This window comes from Molossus molossus, unplaced genomic scaffold, assembly GCF_014108415.1.
Source record: "Molossus molossus isolate mMolMol1 unplaced genomic scaffold, mMolMol1.p scaffold_m16_p_10, whole genome shotgun sequence".
NCBI lineage: Eukaryota > Metazoa > Chordata > Mammalia > Chiroptera > Molossidae > Molossus > Molossus molossus.
In genome coordinates this window covers 103,600,572-103,620,511 of record NW_023425345.1, presented here as the reverse complement: position 1 = coordinate 103,620,511, position 19,940 = coordinate 103,600,572, and the positions used below count along the sequence as shown (strand labels likewise).

At 44.4% G+C, this 19,940-nt stretch overlaps 1 protein-coding gene across 1 annotated transcript in view; it reads right to left on the bottom strand.

Annotated features, from left to right (window-relative positions):
* The window catches only part of MPHOSPH8 (M-phase phosphoprotein 8), a 70,511-nt gene extending 55,454 nt beyond the window's left edge, over nt 1–15,057 (bottom strand). Inside the window, exon 1 of the mRNA XM_036251566.1 lies at nt 14,845–15,057. Coding sequence (XP_036107459.1) covers nt 14,845–15,057 — 213 coding nt within the window. The remainder of the gene's footprint in view (nt 1–14,844) is intronic.
* Nucleotides 15,058–19,940: the final 4,883 nt, after the last annotated feature.

Sequence of the window (19,940 nt, the reverse complement as noted above, 5' to 3'; positions counted from 1 at the left end):
GTTTTCAATTTCTTCCTTGATCTCCTCGGTAACCCATTCATTGTTTAATAACATGCTATTTAGCCTTCATGTGTTCAAATGTCTTTGCATGTTTTTGTTGCAATTGATTTCTAGTTTCATGCCACTGTGATCTGAGAAGATGCTTGATATGATTTCAATCTCCTTGAACTTGTAGAGATTTAGTTTGTGTCCTATCATGTGGTCTGTCTTTGAGAATGTTCCATGTGCACTTGAGAAGAATGTGAATTCTGTAGTTCTGGGGTGTAATTCTCTGTAGATATCTATTAAATCCATTTGGTCTAGCGCTTCATTTAGAATCTGTTTCCTTGCTAATTTTTTTGTCTAGAGGATCTATCCAGTGGTGTCAATGGGGTGCTGAAGTCCCCTGCTATGATTGTATTGCTGTTGATTTCTCCTTAAAGTCCTCCTGAAGATTTTTCATATATTTTGGTGCTTCTAAATTGGGTGCATATATGTTTACCAAGGTTATATCTTCCTGTTGGATAGATCCTTTCAATATTATGTAGTGGCCTTCTTTGTCTCTAGTTATGGCCTTCATTTTGAAATCTACTTTATCAGATATGAGTATTGCTACCCCAGCTTTTTTTCCTTTCCATTTGCTTGGAAGATTTTTTTCCATCCCTTCACTTTCAACCGATGTGAGTCTTTTGTTGTGAGGTGGGTCTCTTGTAATCAACATATATGTGAGTCATGTTTTCTTATCCAATCAGCTACTCTGTGTCTTTTTATTGGAGCATTCAGTCCATTGACATTTAAGGTGATTATTGATATGTAGTTATTTATTGCCATTTTTGTTTAGCTTGGTTATATTTTTCTTCCTATTTCTTCTACTAGTTACAGCAGTCCTTTTAACATTTCTTGTAGTGCTGGTTTGGTGCTAATGTATTCCCTTAGCCTTTTTTGTGTGTGTAGGAAGCTCTTTATTTGACCTTCTATTTTGAATGATAGCCTTGCTGGGGAGAGTAGTCTTGGATTCAGATCCTTGTTTTTCATGACCTTGATTACTTCATGCCATTCCCTTCTGGCCTGTAGGGTTTCTGTTGAGAAGTCAGCTGAGAGCCTTATGGGGTTTCCTTTGTAGGTAACCTGTTGCTTATCTCTTGCTGCTTTTAGGATTCTGTGTTTGTCTTTAATTTTTCTCATGTTAGTTACTATGTGTCTTAGTGTGGGCCTGTTTGGGATCTTCTTACTTGGGGCTCTCTGTGCTTCTTGAACTTGAATGCCTTCTTCCTTCACCAAATTAGGGAAGTTTTCTGTCACTATTTCTTTGAATATATTCTCTAACCTTTACTCATTTTCTTCTTCTTCGGGGACTGGTATGATGCAAATATTATTACGTTTCCAGTTGTCCCATAGTTCTCTTAAGCTGTCTTCCTGTGTTTTAATCGATTTTTCCTTTTGGTTTTCCGATTGGTTGATTTTTTCTACCCTGTCTTCTAATTCACTGATCCGGTCCTCAGCTTCCTCTACTCTGCTCTTTAGACCTCCCAATGTGTTCTTTATTTCTGATATGTCACTCTTGATCTCTCCTTGGTGGTTTTTAATTTACAATTGGTTTATTTTCAGCATCTCTATGTCCTTACTCATGCTGTTGAGCTTCCTCAAGATCATGGCTCTGAATTCTAGCTCTGTTAACTTGTTTAACTGCTCCACATTGATATCATCTTCGGTGGAGGTCTCTTGTTCTTTCATTTGGCTTTTGTTTCTGTGTTTAACCATTTTGGCTATCACAGTGGGCTTTGGAGCCTGCAAACTTTTCCCTGTGGGTATTGGTGTTCTGCTGTTTGTGGCTCCCTCTCCTCTGTTTAGATGAGCGAGGAAGGACCCACGTTATACACCACTGTCAAGTCTTACTTTCCTGGTTAGAGTTGCTAGCCCAGAAACGGTACTGTTATCCTCTAGCTTTTTGCCTGGAGGCTAGCAGTCCAGGTTACTTGAAGAGTTTTGGGTTGTAAGTTGATTGAAAAACTCCCTCAGGTGTCAGCGTAAGGGGATTTCCCAAGGATGGGGCAGATGCTGGTTGTTAGTAAGCCTCAATTTGCATTTCAATGGCCCACAGGGTGGGGTTGAATCTCCAAGGGAGGGGCTGCTGACTCTCCCCAGAGCCCTGGGAAGGAGCAAGATGGCCACTGTCCTGCATGGCTGCAACTCAGCAAAAGCTCTGAGCACCCTCCAAATCCTGAGTGTCCTCAAACAGTTCCAGTCTAGTCTGCCCTCCCTCTGCCAGAGCCGAAGGTGAGTGGCTGTGGCTATTTTAGCCTCTGTCCCGGCTCTGCGCTGTGGAGCTGCTTTGGAGTATAACCCGAGGGTGCTGCTCACAGCTAAGGCCGCTGCCGAGCTGCCAACTGTGGGCTCCCAGTCCCCATCTCACGCCTTCGCACTCCTACCAGGATCGAGTCTGTGTCCCTGGTCCTCGCAAGCTGCTTTTCTGTTGCTTTTTCCCGTCGATTTGTCTGTGTTTTAGTTGTAATTCCAGTTTGGTTCTGGGAGACAGTCTGTGTAGCTTCCATTCACTCCACCGCCATTTTGGAATCTCCAGAATATGCCCCTCTTTATGCAATTCTTGCTCTCCCTCTCCAATCCTCTTACTCAACTCCAACCCTCCCAAACCTCCCTCTGAAGATGACGTGACAACTTCTCGTTTCCTTCTCTGACCCAGCCAATCTCGCTCCACCATCTCCTCCCTCAAACCCTCTGGCAGGGCCGCCTCCTCCAGCCCCTTCTGTGGGCCCCCCACCCTACCCTGAATCTCCCACTCCAGCTCCAACTCTTCAACCGCCACAAACGACTCCCTCACACTCGTGATCAGGAACCATATTTGGTCTCTATCCGTCTCCTACCGTGGCCCCCATTTTAGAATGCCCCCTGAGGGAAGAAGCGGGAGCTGAAGGGATTGTCAGAGTTCATGTCCTCTTCTCTCTTTCAGATTTGTCCCAAACAAATAAAAGACTAGGATCCTTTATTGAGGATCCCACCAATTATACTCAGGAATTTGAGTACCATACCCTGTCCTGTGATCTAACGTGGAATGATATTCATGTTATTCTTTCTTCCACCCTTAACCCAGAAGCAAAAATTGTGTCTGGGTTAATATCCAGGGCCATGCCGATAATCTGAGACCACAGGCCCTCACTAACCCGGTCGGGGCCAAAGCAGGCCCTAGCAAGGAACCATATGATAGTATGTCTCACTGAAGGACTTAAAAAGAAAAAAAAAAAAGCCTCACACAAGGCTGTTAACTATGAAAAACTGCTTAAAATAATCCAGAAAAGGAATAAAAACCCTGCAACCTTTCTATCCATCTTACACACACTGTGAGAACATATACTAACTTAGATCCTACTAGCCCAGAAGGGACTATCATTTTATTATTTTTAAACATTTTTTTCTTTATCGATTTTAGAGAGAGAGGAAGTGAGAAGGAGAGACAGAAACATCGATGAGAGAGAACATCGACTGGCCGCCTCCTGCATGCCCTCCACTGGGGATCGGGCCCACAATCTAGGCGTGTGCCCTGACCAGGAATCGAACTGGCAACCTCTTGGTGTATGGGTCGACGCTCAGCCACTGAGCCACACCGGCTGGGCAGGACTATCATTTTATACCTGAGATTTATCTCTCAGTCAGCCCCAGAAATTAGGATAAGGTTACTAAAACTAGAAGATGGCCCACAACCCCCTCAATGGGCATTTCTAAATCTAGCCCTTAAGGTTTGTCAGCAAATCCCCTTCAGGGGACAGAATAAGGGCGCCCACCAGAATCAGTAGAGCAGACTTCTGGGTTCCCGCTTTAAATGCAATCAGACTGGCCATTGGATGAGTCAATGCCCTGATCCCCAACCACCGCCCAAGCCATGTCCTCAATGTGGAGGATCCCACTAGAAGTCAGAGTGCAGACAGACTACACAGAGTCGGTACTCATCCCTTCCTCAGGCTGGCGGAACGGGCTATCCAGGCCTTGATCTGATTGGCCTTGTGACTGAAGACTGAAGGTGCCCAGAAAAGGATGCCCCGACTGTCACCTCAAACTCTGAACCTTGGGTAACTCTGGTAGTAGCAGGTAGGCCAATTTCAGTTTTAATTGATAGCGGGGCAACCTACTCTGCCCTCCCCAAATTCAGGGGACCTCTTTGATGCTCTGGGGTTTCAGTTGTGGGAACTGACAGCCAAATATGCAAACCCAGGAAAACCAGACACTCACTTGTTCTTTAGGCTCTTATATCTTTCTCCACTCCCTTTTAGTGTTACCAGCCTGCCCTACTACCTTGTTAGGAGGAAGGGATGCCTGAGGAAGGGATGAGGACCGACTCTGCGCAGTCTGTCTGCAGTCCGACATCCAGTGGGTCCTTCAGATTGAGGACATGGCTTGGGCGGTGGTTGGGGACTGGGGCATTGCCTCAGTTAATGGCCAGTCTGACTGTATTTAAAGCAAGGACATTCTATCTAAACTCCATGCTACTTTAACCTTTACTCCTATCCTCCCCACCAACCCCTCTCATTCTTTACTTTGTCTCCTCCAAGAACAGGCCTCCTCTCCTAACATAAGCCCCCCTGCCTGCATTCCTCTGTCCCCGCGAGGGGGTGAGTGGGGTCCACTGGCCTTGCAGGCCACCCGTGAAATATCACTACTCTTTTATCTTTTCTTCACTGACTGCGGGGGGCAGGGGGAATGAACCCCAAGGGGCTCTCACTTCTGGTGCCAAGCACCTGGCCACACAGGGCTCCAGGGACAGTGCCAGGTTGACTGGGGTGGAACACCTGTCAAATGGTAATGCAGGTGTACCAAGGTGAGTTCAGAAAAGAGAGAAACCTCCTGTGGAGCAGAAGGGCAAAAGCTTGCTTGAACTTGATGCTCAGTATGAATACAGACCGTGAAAACAGGCACCATGTATAATATCTCTCACTAGAACCTTACAAGGGGTAGGTACCTGTAATTCATGATGTGTCTGACCCCTGCAATGGGAGTTTATATGTGCAAGCTCAGAGGGACCTGATGCAACACCAAAAAATAAATCACCCCAGGGAAATTAGTCACTATCCAGGGTGCAGTTCTGCCAGTAGCACTCTCCCTATCACAGTTTAATCATTCGAGCCTTACTGTGGGTCTGTCAAACACCTCCCTAGGCCCAAATATGACTGGACTACTTTGCTTACCAGTGGGAATGATGTTTTTAGGTGCACTAAACATTTCTGCCCCCAGGAGAGGAATTGCTTTTCAATGCCTAAACCCAGCAAAACAGGGTGGCTTATGGACAGCAGAATATGTCATCCCAGCCAATACCTTAATCCATTCCTTCAACCTCATCAAGCCCTGATCCCAGAAGCCATCATAAAACAAAAAGGGGAGTCAGACTCTTCATAGCAGGAGTCATAGATGCAATTACCACTGTGGACTTTGTGGGAGAAATTACTTATAATGCCATAATAGCAAAAAATATAACCGCCACCATGGCAAATATAGCTAAAGATAAAGATGAAAATTTCAAACTGCTTTCAAAAATCCCTTGACTTTCTTGCCTGCATGGTAATAGGTAACCGCATTGGTCTAGACTATCTACTGGCCACAGAAGGAGGTGTATGGCCCTGGCTGGTTTGGCTCAGCAGTAGAGCATCAGCCCACGGACCAACGAGTTGCGGGTTCAATTCCAGCCAAGGGCACGTACCTTGGTTGCAGTTCATCCCTGGCCCTGGTCGGGGTTGTGCAGGAGACAGCCAGTCGATGTGTCCCTCTCATGCCGATGTTTCTCCCTCTCTCTCCCTTTCTCTTCCTCCCACTCTATCTGAAGGTAAATAGAAAAATATCCTGGGTGACAATAAAGAAAAAAGATGTATGCATGATAGCAAATACATGTTGTTGCTTCTATGTTAACTCAACTGGTCAGGTGAAGGAGCGGACACAACAAATTCTAGGTAATGCCCAGTGGCTAAAGGAATTCAGTCAGGATCAAGTAGCCCAATCTGTGTGTACAAGTATAAAAGCAGCCTTTCCTAAACTATCCTGGCTACTCTCCTTTATAGGGCCCCTAGTATTAGCCTTCTTATTATTGCTTTTTGGACCCTGCCTCTTGTGCCCGATTACTAAGTTTGTACAAAATCGACTGCAAATTTTAGTCAACCAGACAGCTGGACAATTTGTTCTAGCACAAGTTAAAGGACCCTATTGCCCCATTCCCTAAGAAGTTATCTAACAAACTATTTTTAGGAGTTCACGATGACCCCATACCTGCATGAAGTAGACAAAGAGAAACTTGGCCCCCTTTCCCTTTTTATCATCATTTTAAGATGGGAATGAAAGGGTTAAGAACGTTTTAAAGGGTAAAGGCACAAGCTTGCAAAAGGCAGAAATTATGAAAAATGCGTTGCTTGCATGACCTTTGCTCAGCCTTCTGTTGAGTATGGATTTCCAGATTACGCACAAGGCCAGAAACCACCCAGCAGATGTGGGATGAGATACCAGACCGGTCCAACTGCAAAATGGACAACAGCACATGCAGAGTATGTCAACAGGAACTACCAAGAGCTAGAAGCAGAGTATATAACCTACACCCCAACTATTATTCAAGGCTGACTCCTTTTTCAGGCTCAGCCCACCTGCCCCCAGGCACATGCAATAAAATCGTTTTGCTCTATCTACACTGGCCTTGCATTATGGATGTGATCGTCCCGCTGGCTCAGACCTTTTACTCCCCACACCCTACATGGTAACACACACCCTGGTAGATTTCAAGCTGAGCCTAGGTACTGGATACAGCAGCACCAGCCAACCTGAGCACAGCTGTGAACAGACTAAATTAGGCAGAATGGGACTGAGACATAAACTGGACCAATGGCACAAAATTCCTGGACACTTGGAACCCAGGAACAGCCTTCTGTTCTTACCACACCACAACCCCCCATGCGTGGGCCTCCCTAAATGCTTTCCTTGGGACTGGGTGAAGGAACATGAGTTCCACTGGCAAGAGGAAGCTGCAAACAGTTCTGGAGATGGACAGTATTAATGGTTGCACATCAATGTAAATGAACTTAATGCCACTAAACTGTACATTTAAATATGGCTAAATGGCAAATTTTAAGATACATATATAAAAAAAATAAAACTACAGAAAAATCTTTTTAATTACCTGTTGTAACCTTTGCCCATTTTCTTGTTTATAAGAATTATTTTTAGACCTTCATGGCTATTCAATCTTTGTCACATGTATTCCAAATTTTTGCTTCTCAAGATTTCTGGTTTATTTTTTCTGCTCAACACCCAATCTCACTGCGGAGCAAGAACATGCTCAGGAAATAGTTCCCCACAAGAACTACAGAGGACCATTCTAGGTAAACATTGTGGACAAAAAAGCGCACACACACCAAACCTGACAAGCTCAGGGTAGGCCTACATGGTGAGCCTTACAAACTCAGACACATAATGTAACCATATACAATGGTCTAAAAATGAAAATTTCCTAACTAAAAGAGAGTCATGGCAAATAGTCCCTGTTGCGGGTTCGATCCCCAGTAAGGAGCATGCAGAAGGTGGCCGATGGATGTCTCTCTCACATTGATGTTTCTCTCTCCCTTCCTCTCTAAAAAAAATCAATAAAATTAAAAAAAAAAAAAAAATTTGATGCAGGAATACAGTAATTTATTCAATTACAGGGAATGCAAACTAATGATTCCTACTTGTGGGCCATACCATTTTTGCATATAATAATAACAGTAAATGTGTTACTCAGTGTAGTTTTTCAAAAACATTACTTACTGCCCTGGCCGGTTTGGCTTGCTCAGTGGTTAGAGAATCGGCCCAGTAGACTGAAGAGTGTCAGGTTCAATTTTTGGTCATGGGCATGTACCTCAGTTGCAGGTTCCATCCCCAGCCATGGTCAGGGTCATACAGGAGGCAACCAATTGATGTCTCTCTCTCACATCAATGTTTCTTTTTTTCCTCTCTCTCCCCTTCCGTCCCACTCTATCTAAAAATCAATGGACAGTCCGGCCTGTGTAACTCAGAGGTTGAGCGTTGACCCATGCACCAAGAGGTCACTGGTTCGATTCCCAGTCAGGACACATGCCTGGGTTGTAGGCCTGATCCCCAGTGTGGGGCATGCAGGAGGCGGCCACTTGATGTTCTTTCTCATTGATGTTTCTATCTCTCTCTCCCTCTCACTTCCTCTTTCTCTAAAATCAATCAATCAATAAATAAAAATCAATGGATAGATATCCTCAGGTGAGGAACAAAAACAAACAAAAGGGCCCTGGCCGGTCTGGCTCAGTGGTTGGAGCGTTGGCCTATGGTACAGAGAGACCTGGGTTCGGTTCCCGCTAAGGGCACGTACCTCGGTTGCAGTTTGTCCCTGGCCCTGGTTGGTCGTGTGGGTGGCAGCCACTCGATATGTCCCTTCACATCGATGTTTCTCTCTCTCTCTCTCCCTCCCGCTCTATCTGAACAAAAAATGGAAAAATGTCCTCGGGTGAGGATAAAAAAAAAAAAAAAAAACAACAACAAAAAAACCCAACCAACCAACCAACCAACCAAACAAACAAACAAAAGCCATAACACCAGTACTTATGTTTTTTTAAAAAACTTTATTTATTGAATTGAGGGAGAGGGAGAGAGAGAGAGAATACATCGATGAGAGAGACCATCAATGGGCTGCCTCCTGCATGCCCCACACTGGGGATGGGGCTCACAACCTGGGCATGTGCCCTGACCGGGAATCAAACCAGCGACCTCTTGGTGCATGGGTTGATGCTCAACCACTGAACCACACTGGCCGGGCTGCTTCTTTTTTAAAATCCTCACCTGAGGATATTTTTCCATTCATCTTCAGATACAGTGGGAGGGGGAGAGAGAGAAAAACATTGATGTGACAGACATGTCAATTGGCTGCCTCCCACATGATGCTGAATTGGGGACCGAATGGCATCTGAGGTACGGGCCCTTGACTGGAAATAAAAAACAAATATATAATCTAACATTAAAAAAAGGGCACATTCTATGAACTCAAAGTTGATTTAATATTAGGAAATCAATGTAATTTACCAAATTAATGGAATAAAGGAGAAAAATTAGGTGATCATCTAGATAGATGCATAAAAAAATTTAATAAAATTTAACATCCATTCATAATAAGAGTATTTAGCAACTAGAAATAAAAGAAAATTTCTGTAACAAACTAAAGGTAAATACAAAAATTAATTATATTTCTATATATGAGCAACAAAAAAATAAGACAATGAAATTTTTTTTAAAAAGACAATTTACCACTGCAGCAAATATATCAAATATACCTAAAAATAAATTTAATAAAAGATGTCCAGCCCTGGCCAGTACTGCTCAATGGTTAGAGTGTTGGCCCATGGACCAAAGAGTCATGGATTCAATTCCGGCCAAGGGCATGTACCTCACACAGCCAATTGATGTGTCTCTCTCACATCTATGTTTCTCTCTCTCTGTCCCTCCCTCCCACTCTATCAAAAAATAAATAGAAAAATATCTTCGGTTGAGGATTAAAAAAAACAACCACCAGCACTCAAACTCAAGACAGATTTCATTTTCTTATATTAACCATATGAACTTCTGTACACCAAAAGGACACAGCATACCCTGGCCAGGTGATTCAGGTGGTTGAAGCATTGTCCCATATACCAAAAAGGTTGCAGGTTTGCACAGCCGGTGTGGCTCAGTGGTTGAAAATGGTTGCTGGTTCGATTCCCAAACAGGGCACATGCTCAGATTGTGGGCCAAATCCCCAGTGGGGGGCATGCAGGAAGCAGCCAATTGATGTTCTCTTTCATCGATGTTTCTATCTCTCCCTCTTCCTCTCTCTCTAAAATCAATAAAAAGGAAAAAAAAACCACACTGCAGGTTCGATTCCCAATCAGGGTACATACCTAAGTTGCAGGTTCAATCCCTGGTCAGGGTGCATCCTGGAGGCAACCAATCAATGTTTCTCTCTCTCACGATGTTTTTCTCTCTCTTCCTCTCCTTTCCCCTCTCTAAAATCAATAAAAGGGGAAGGGGGGGGGGGAGATATAGCACGAAAAGATTTGCAATACATCCCCAACAAAGGGTTTGAATCTAGACCACATAAAGGACCCTAACAAATCAATAAAGACAACTCAGTAAAAAAAGATAACCAAATGACCAATAAACAAGGTGGATCAGAGTAGGTTTAAGTTGTTTGCATGGAAAATACAATAATAAATAATAATACAAGAATAAACTGTGTTTCACAACTATAAATTTACTTTGCCCCATCCTGTAAGTATATGAAAAAATGCTCAATGATTTCAACACTGACTACTAATGTAGGATAGAAAAATAAAAATTAAAAGTAGGAAATTCCATTCTATACCCAGCAGTACTGGCTGGGTATAGACTGACAATATTAAGTGTTGGTAGGATGCAAAAAAGGAATTATAAACCATCAGTAGCATCAACTGGTACAACTACTTTTTTTCCAAAGGTTTTTATTAATTTTTAAAGAGGAAGTGAGAGGGAGAGAGAGACAGAAACGTCAATGAGAGAGAATCATTGATTGGCTGCCTCCTGCACACCCACTAATGAGGATAGAGCTCACAACCTGGGTATGTGCCCCGACTGGGAATCGAACTGGTGACCTCTTGCTGCATGGGATGATGCTCATTCCACTGAGCCACACCAGCTGGGCCTGGTACAACCACTTAAAAAGTTTCCATTTAAAACTGCAAAATATGTGTCCCTTATGTCCAAACAGTTCCACTCCTCAGTGTGTATGTGTGACACACATATAAAATCGGGAGAAATATACATGCACAACACACAAGGAGATATATTCAATTAAGTTCATACCAGCATTATTTACAACAGTCCCAAACTGGAAACAACCCAAATGAGACAGGCCAGTAAGCCAGGGCAAGTGGAATCAAGAAACTGAGACAAGAAAATTAAGGCCAAACAGTTTGGGTCACTTACAGTCAGCTTGTGAATCACAAGACCTTATTATCTTCCCCAACCAAGAACACTTGAGAGCAAATGGTTAATACTTCTCCCTAACCAGAGAACACACAGCTTAAATCACCCTGGAAGTACTATCGCGGGAGCGGAGAAGGGCGAAAAAGCGAGTTTATCTCACATACTGAACGAAGAAGTCAGCAGTGCCAAGATAAAATTGCAAGATGTTCTCATAAATTCTGGGAAAAGCAACAACAAAGTATAAGTGGGACTTTGAAATCTACTCTTATCCAAGATATTTGGCAGGGAAGCTTTGAAACCTAAACCCCTTAATTCCACCGGGCGGTGCACTCAGATCAGCTAGGTGCCTGCTTGTGCTATGTGCCCAGTGTATTGTTAATAAGTTGCTTGCCTTGCTTCCTTAATAAATTCACTTGCTTTGCTACAATGCTGCTGGTGTCACTTATTCGAAATCTTTCTTACATGACTGACAAAAACTGAGAAGAGAGCCCTCTCCCTCAGACTCGGGGCTGTTTGGTAACATCTTTTCTGGTGTCTGATAACACAAAAGGGATGTCTAGAGCTGACAATTTAATAATTCCTAATTGGGGGGGGGGGTTACACAGGTGTCAGCTTTGTTATAATTCACTAAGCTGTATAATAAACATATTTACTTTTACACTAAATAATAAAAATTAAATGGCCACACGTTAGAAAAAAACTGCCAGTTTACTATGTAAAAATGACTAATTCAAAATTGAAGCCAAACCCCAGATTCTGTCAGATTCATTTAATTTATCTGAAAACAAAAATTACATTTAGCAGTAAACTCAAAGAAAGAACATGGCTAATATACAAATTTAGGTTGAATACCATTCCCCCAAGCTGACATTCACCACAGTAACTTAGTCTGCAACAGACCACCACAGATGGATGGCTATGAAAAGGGATTCTGCAGACTGGGTATTTCAAATCCTTGGACTACAGGGTGGCCTAACCGCTATCAGGACCCTATGTTCATCAACCGGTGGCTCACTCAACAGTTTATACAGTAACTGCTAGCATACTGTTCTGGGGCACCAATACCTTTCATCTTATTTAGATAACTCATTCACCTACAAATCCAAGGTCCTGAGAACTGTAAGTTTTACTCAACTTATATCACTAAAGTTTAACCCTCCTTTACTATCTTTCATTTGGAGGTGGGGGTAGGGGTGTAACATCTATGTTTATTTGAGGCACCAAAGCATGAGGAGAGCTCCAGTGTGAGAGTGGAGGGTGGGGGCTGGATTTGGGGGGTAGGAGCTGATCCCTGGGCCCATAGCTTAGACCTGGAGGCTGCTGTTGAAGTGAGTGGAGTGTGGGGTACTAAAATGCCCAAGAATGGGCTCTGGTATTGAAGCTTGGGGTTCTCAGGCTGCTTACCCCCAAAATCCACCAAGCACAGCCAACAAGGCCACACAGATACACCTGTCCATATAGCTGGGTATCTGCAACCACAGCATGCTTCCCCTTCCAAGACACAGTGGTACAAAGCACATCTTACATGTCACTGTCTGGGGGTGAGCAGGTCCTAGGACTTCGGAACCCTACCCAGTGTGTCCCTGTGACTCAGTTCTGACTCCCGGACCAACAGGCTCCAGGGGGACCCTTGTTGGAGTAAGGTCACATCACTGACCCTGGAAGTGAGGGCAGCTGGCTCCTCCTGAGGGCAGGGCAGGCCTGATGGTGGGGACTGAGGACTAGGGGGTGAGGAATCAAGGAATCTGGGCAGGGCTGGACTTTCCTTCTTGAGCTGTAGGAGTCAGGGCCTTGCACAAGGTCCCAGTGGTCAGGGGCCAAGCTGCAGCAGAACTGACAGCAGGTTGAGCAGGAGCCGGAGAACAAGCACACTGGTACTGGCCCACAGTCCCCCATTGGCCACACTGGAGCTCTGGTGAGCAGGGAAGAGCCCTTGTTCAGTCTGTGACCAAAGTCCACCTTGTTCCCCATGCCAGCAGCAGCGGATATAGTCATGCAGTAGTTGTCAGAGCCAGAGAAGATGGTGGGCTTCAGGCAGTAGAAGTTGCTGTTCTGATTCTCGCAAGAGAAACCCACTAGGGAGTGGGCTTGCTCTACACACCCAGAAGGGACACCAGAAGCACTGGCAGAAAAACTTTCTTTCTGGAGGAGACAGGCTCCCATCTGGGTCTCACGTGCCAAGAAAGCACCCCCTCCTCACCCAAGGAGCTGGCACTCCTTTACTATCTTGAACATTTTTTAGTTTTGCCCATTTTTGAGGCTTTAGGTACACTGCCTACAATTCTTTGGGACCTACGAAATTAAGAATGTATGAATAGGGCCATACCACCCTTCTAGCCAAATATCTTCTAAGTATTTTCTATGTGCTAAGTACAGTGTTAAATACAGATGATAAACAGTACAAGATCAGCTCCACCTCTCACCTCAATATATTTGGGAAAATTATACCTAAAAATACCCCTATCCTTTTTTTTTTTCTTTACTGACTCTAGAGAAAGGAAGGGAGACGGAGAGAGAGAAACATCAATGAGAGAGAACATCGACTGGCTGCCTTCTGCATACCCCCCACTGGGGATTTGGCCCACAACCTGGGCATGTGCCCTGACTGGGAATCAAAGTGGTGACCTCTTGGTGCATGGGTTGACGCTCAACAACTGAGCCACACTGGCTGGGCAAAATGTTCTATCTTCACTGCAACTAACAATAGTATTAATGGCACTGGACTTGATTTATTTATTTACTGGACAAAACTTTTCAACGTCAGCAAGTGTGTACGCTACACTTCATCTCTATATCCTCAGGACCCACCACAGCCCCTATCACAGGACAGCTGATTAAAAAGTTTGCTGAATGACTGAACAAAAAAATTAACACAAGGTAGCACAGGGCTAATGAGAAATACATACAGTGAAAATAATCCAATATAAAGACATGACCACTATGTAGGGCCTTTCTTCATCTCTCCCCTTCACTCCAGCCTCTAGCCCACAATTCATTCCCTTATTTAATAATGGGATGTAGCCCTGGCGGGTTTGGCTCAGGAGTTAGAGCGTTGGCCTGCCGACCAAAGGGTCTCCGGTTTGATTCTGGTCAAGGGCACCTACCTGGGTTGCAGGTTCCATCCCTGCCGGTCGGCAGGTGGGGCCGTGCAGGAGGCAACCAATCAGTGTGTCTCTCACATGGATATCTGTGTCTCTGTCTTTTGTCTCTCCCTCCCTCCCTCCATCCCTTCCACTATCTCTGAAAAAAAGAAAAGAAAAATATCCTCAGGCGAGGATTAAAAATAATAATAATAATAAAAACAATGGGATATTCCCTGTATTCTGGGAGCCACCCTCTAGCTGTACACCAACACAGACGGAACACCAATGCTTTAAATGCGGAAACAGAGCCCCGAGAAGGGCGCACCTCACTGCTGCGGAGGTCAGGGTGGAAACAGGCAGAAAAAGGTGGACTCAGGAGGGGGAACGGTGAGCGCCAGGCGGTGGGAGGACAGTGGCAGGTATGGCTCGCGGCGGCCATCAAATGATGCCCAGAGGACAGGGTGGCAGTAGCCAGTTCGGAAGACCTTTAAATTTCTTTATTTTTCCAGTACAGTGATAAACCTGAAGATTTCAAACCAGAAAACTGACTGCGACTTCGGGAAAAAAGGAAACGACGGCGTGGACACGGATTCTGGGCAGCACACTCATTTCAACGTCACCCCTTTCCCGGGAACATGGCCCCAATCAGGTGTGTCAACGCCGAGTACGGTGTGACCCGGTCACCGACCCTCACACCCGCCCCCCAGACGCTTCCGGGAAACAACCCTCACAACTTTCCGAGACCCCCCTCCACCGCCGCCGCCGAACCACCCGGCCCGCGCCCGGCCCGCTCACGTACCCCCTCGGTCTTCATGTCCAGGATCCTCTCCACCTCGAACACATCCTCCCCGTCCTCCTCGCTGTCCCCCACAGCCTCCACTCCTTTCGTCCCCGCGTCCCTCTCATTGCCCGCCGCTCCCTCGCCTTCGCCTGCAGGCGGCCCGCCGTGGCTGTGGGCGCCCGGCACGGGAATCGCGGCCACGCTCGCCCGGTCTGCTGCCGCCGCCGCCATAGCAGGAGCGCTGCAAACCCCGCGCGAGCGCTCGCGACGCACGCCCAGCGCTCTCCGCGTGCCGAGCCCTTGCCCGATTGGTCCGCGTGACGCCACTGGAGGAGAATGAGCGTCGGCGGTTCCGGAGCCCCGGAGCGATAGCTCCCCAACCAATCACGTCCAGGCGGGCTCGCCACAGCCCCGTGGCGTCCAGGGGAAGTGGGTGGGCGGGCCGAGGGGCGCTGGGCGGAAGAGGATCGGGGCGGGCGCTTGGGGGTCCGGGGAGGAGGAGCGGGGACGGCGGGGGAGGGGCTTACACAGAGGGTGGTGGGGCGGGGCCGCGGACTGACCTGAGTTCCGGGAGGGGTTCGGCATCCCCGAGAGAGCGCCGGCAGGGACGGCCCTACGGGGACCCATCGTCAGTGGACTGGCGGGCTGGCCCGCAGCTTTCTGAGAAAATCACCCCGGGGCCTCCGAGACCAAAGGGCCGCAGCGCAGCGCCCGGAACTTCACGTGTAAGATTGGGACGCGTAACGCCTGCCCACAACTCGGAGTGTTGTACACTCTAGCGACTGTTTTATAAAGATGAGGACAGTGTTTATTATAAGACTAAAAACCATGTTTTCCAGATTCTACTTGGGTTTTTTTAATCCCCCTGTTGGAAATACCTGATGCGTGTGGGGTGAGGAGGGGACTGGGTAAAAAGATGGAGGGATTTCAGACATGCAAATTGGTAGTTACAAGATCGTCTCCGGCATGTAAAGTACAGCATAGGGAATATAGTCAATCATACTGTAATAACTGTGTATGTGCCAGGTGAGTACTTGAAATATCAGGGAACCACTTTATAAAGTAAGTGAGTGTCTAACCACACTAAACTGTACATCTGAAACCAATGCAAAATAATATTGAATGTAAACTGTAATTAATAAAAATTTTATAAAAAGAAAATATCGGAGGATGTGTTAAAAGTATCTTCTGTGGGTTATGAACGATAGACAAAGGTAGTCACCTAAAGTTGCTAGGAAAGTCCACTTAAGGGTAAATATTTTTCTCACTTTGAATTGCAAATAAAGTCTACCACAGCGAGTTTTTCATTTTTGTTTCTTATAACGATGGACTTAATTTGAAAAATTAGCTTTTTAACTTTAACTCTAGGTTAACGAAAGACCGCGGTATGACCAGCACATCCCTTTGGAGAGGATCACAAGCTTTAAGTTGGTGCATTATTTTGTCTTTATTGAGCTTACGAAATGTACTATGACATACTAGGTATTAGGAACACAAGCATAGTCTGCCTTCCAGGGACTCAGTCTATAAAAGGAAAACACACAATTCTAATAATTAGATATATTTTTTTAATTAAAAAGTTTTGTTTTTTAAATCTTTATTGTTGAGAGTATTACAGATGTGCCCCCTTTTCTTTTCCCCTTGTCTCCCACCACCCAGTTCCCACCATGCCCCAGGCCTTTACCACCCTATGTCTGTGTCTATGATCAATACATATATGCATACAAATTCTTTGGTTAATCTTTTCCCATCCCTTCTCCCCTCTTTTCTCTGAGATTTGTCAGTCTGTTCCATGTTTCTATGTCTCTGGTTCTATTTTATTAATCAGTTTATTGTGTTCATTAGATTCCACATATAAGTGAGAACATTAGTTGATAGGGGAAAGCTCATTATTTCAGAAGAATTCCAGCTGATGAGTACAGAAGAGAGAATCACGAATATTTCATGAGAATGATTCAGGCAACAAAACTATTAGGTGAAAGATGGATGCGGAACTGGATGCCAAAATATTTCCACAGATTCTGTGGAAACTCACTGATCAATGTAAACATTATTAAAAGTAAAACAGTAACCAGACTCAATAGCTTCTGTGGATGAAAATGTTGATTCTTAATCTACTCAGGTCTTTAAACCTCATTTCCAGTTACAAGAAACATGAAGAGAAAAGGAAACAATCAGAAGAGTCCAAAATGTGCAACATCCTGTAGGACAACTGACCCTGTTTCTTCAGTAAGTCAGCAGAAGAAGAAAATAAGGTTCTAAATTTATAAAACCTTGGCAAAATACTTTAAATCTTGAAATATATATACAGAGAGAGTGAAAGGGAGAAAAAGCAAAACATAGATTTGTGATTCCACTTATTTATATATTCATTGGCTGATTCTTATATGTGCCCTAACTGGGGATTGAACCCACAACCTTGGTGTATGAGGACGATGCTCTAACCTACGGAGCTACCCAGCCAGGGCTCAGTATATAAAATATATAAAAAAATTTATATATATATTTATTGAAAAAATTTTCAATTAACCCAAAATATATAAGATAGAAATAAAGTTCCTACTTCTCAAAGGTAACCAGTCTGGAATATGACATGATAGATTATGTAATACATATATAAACACCCATTTATATAATTTTTTTTTTTTTTTATCCTCACCCGAGGACATTTTTCCATTTTGTACAGATAGAGTGGGAGGGAGAGAGAGGAAGAGACAGAGAGAGAGAAACATCGATGTGAAAGGGACACATCGAGTGGCTGCCACCGCACGACCAACCAGGGCCGGGGACAAACTGCAACCGAAGTAGGTGCCCTTAGCGGGAACCGAACCCGGGTCTCTCCGGACCGCAGGCCGGCGCTCTAACCGCTGAGCCAAACCGGTCAGGGCCATTTATAGAATTATTTAAATGAGTTTTATTACACATCGTTCTGTGTATGGCCATATTTCTGTAAGATGAATTTCTAAAATTTATAGGTCAAGGAGAGGGTAGTGATTTAAATTTTGATAAATACCTGTATTGCGAAATTTTGTTTTACTAGAATATGTTTCCAGTAACAATGTAAGTATCTGTTCACTCACATTCTCTCTTACTGGGTGTTATCAATCATTGAAATCCCTTAATCTAAAAAAAAAACATGAAAAGGCTGTTTATTATTCTGTGATTATGTCAAGCAGACAAGCAGGCAAAGATATAACAAGCCACTGTAGATTTAGATGATTTATTACTTACATAAATAGCAAGAGGAAGAGTAGTCAAAGACACCACCTCCCCTCGTCCCACATTCCCAAAGGAGCTAGAGTTGTGAGACACATCATTGCTGAGGAGCCAATTCAAGATACAGCTGGGAGGTTTTTAGTCTGCAGCTGTATCCTGAGCTTCACACCTCATTATAACTGGGAGGTGATGGGAAACCATCTCATGACAGCCTCCCATAAAGACACGGAGGGAGGTGGGAGAAGGCTGCATGGCAGCTCCTCACAAGCCTCTCATTCTTTGAGTACTACCAGGATCACAAGGCCTCTACCAAAATTCAATAAGCTGCAGTCTGAGCCCAGGGAATTAGGATGGGTCACACATCAGGATGTTGGAAGTTACTCAAGATAAAGGCAGGACTAGCCGTAGAAGGGGAAATCCTGAACCATGTGAATGAGGGGAGGTATTGGACAGTTGGTGAATGGCAGCAATTAGGACAGGTAGGAGGGTAGCCAAAAGATTGTATCCCAAATAAACAGGTTTACGTAAAGGTAGAGACTAAAGGGCCTAGGAGGGGTACTGTGAAGGAGAGTGGACCTTATACCTTTCACAAAAATAACTGAAACTGGACCATAGACCTAAATGTAAAATGCAAAACTATGTAACTTCTAGAACATAGGTGAAAATCTAGATGACCTTGGGTTTGGTGATGAGATTTGAGATGCAACACCAAAAGCAAGAGCCATGAAAGCATTGCTTGAGACACCCAGTTTCTCTAACAAGAAATGTATCGGGATCTGCAGAGTAGGGACCCACCCACACCAAGGAGTATGCATACTGGGGGTCAAGGTCTGGATACCCAGGACCCAGGAAATGGGAATGAGGACATTGGCCAAAGACCTTGTTTCTTCCCAGCGTGCTCAGTCCAGCTGTACCAATCTGTACCAGACTCCTGAAAGGGGAGAGGGCACTGGGCTTCCAGGACCATCCACCCGTGTCTTTTATCACCTTAAAACATTTAAACACAAGAAATCTGTAATGCCGTAATTTTTATTTTGCTATTGCTTGTTCATTAAAATAATTCTGCTTCCATTTATTTTAAGTGACCTATTGCTACATTTGATAAAATCATAATCAAATTTCATTATAGATATCTATTAATATTATTATTTTATAGATAGAAGCATGAAAAAAGCTTAAAATACAGCTTCATCTGATTCAGCCTTGACCACAATTAAGAGCTCTATAAAGAGGAGAGGTGGTGTTCATGGGTGGGATTCCCAGTAGTTGTTTAGTGGCGCAGTTCCTGCCTTGACCAATTCAAGCCGTTGGCAGATAGGTGGATATTATCCTTCAGTTCTTTTCACCCATTTGCTTGCTTGCTTTATTTTCTCAAAAGCCCAGGGAATATTCCTAGACTTAAAAAACAGTGTTTCCCTCAATTTCAGAATATAATTACATGTGAAATGCAATGTGTTACCAAATCTAGCACATAAGCTCAGACAAAATAATTCTGTCAAAATTAAGATATTTAAGAAAAGTAGTTTTGACGCTGTATTAAATTTCTTCTGCCATCCTGACATGTTTTCAGCTTATTAAGTACTATTTATTTATTTATTTATTTATTTATTTATTTTTATCCTCATCCGAGGACATTTTCTCATTTTTTTGTTCAGGTAGAGTGGGAGGGAGAGAGAGGAACAGAGAGAGAGAGAGAAACATCGATGTGAAAGGAACACATCGAGTGGCTGCCACCGCACGACCGACCAGGGCCGGGGACAAACTGCAACCGAGGTACGCGCCCTTAGCGGGAACCGAACCCGGGTCTCTCCGACCGCAGGTGGACACTCTAACCGCTGAGCCAAACCAGCCAGGGCATATTAAGTACTTTTTAAAGTGTATTATACCCATCACTTCCC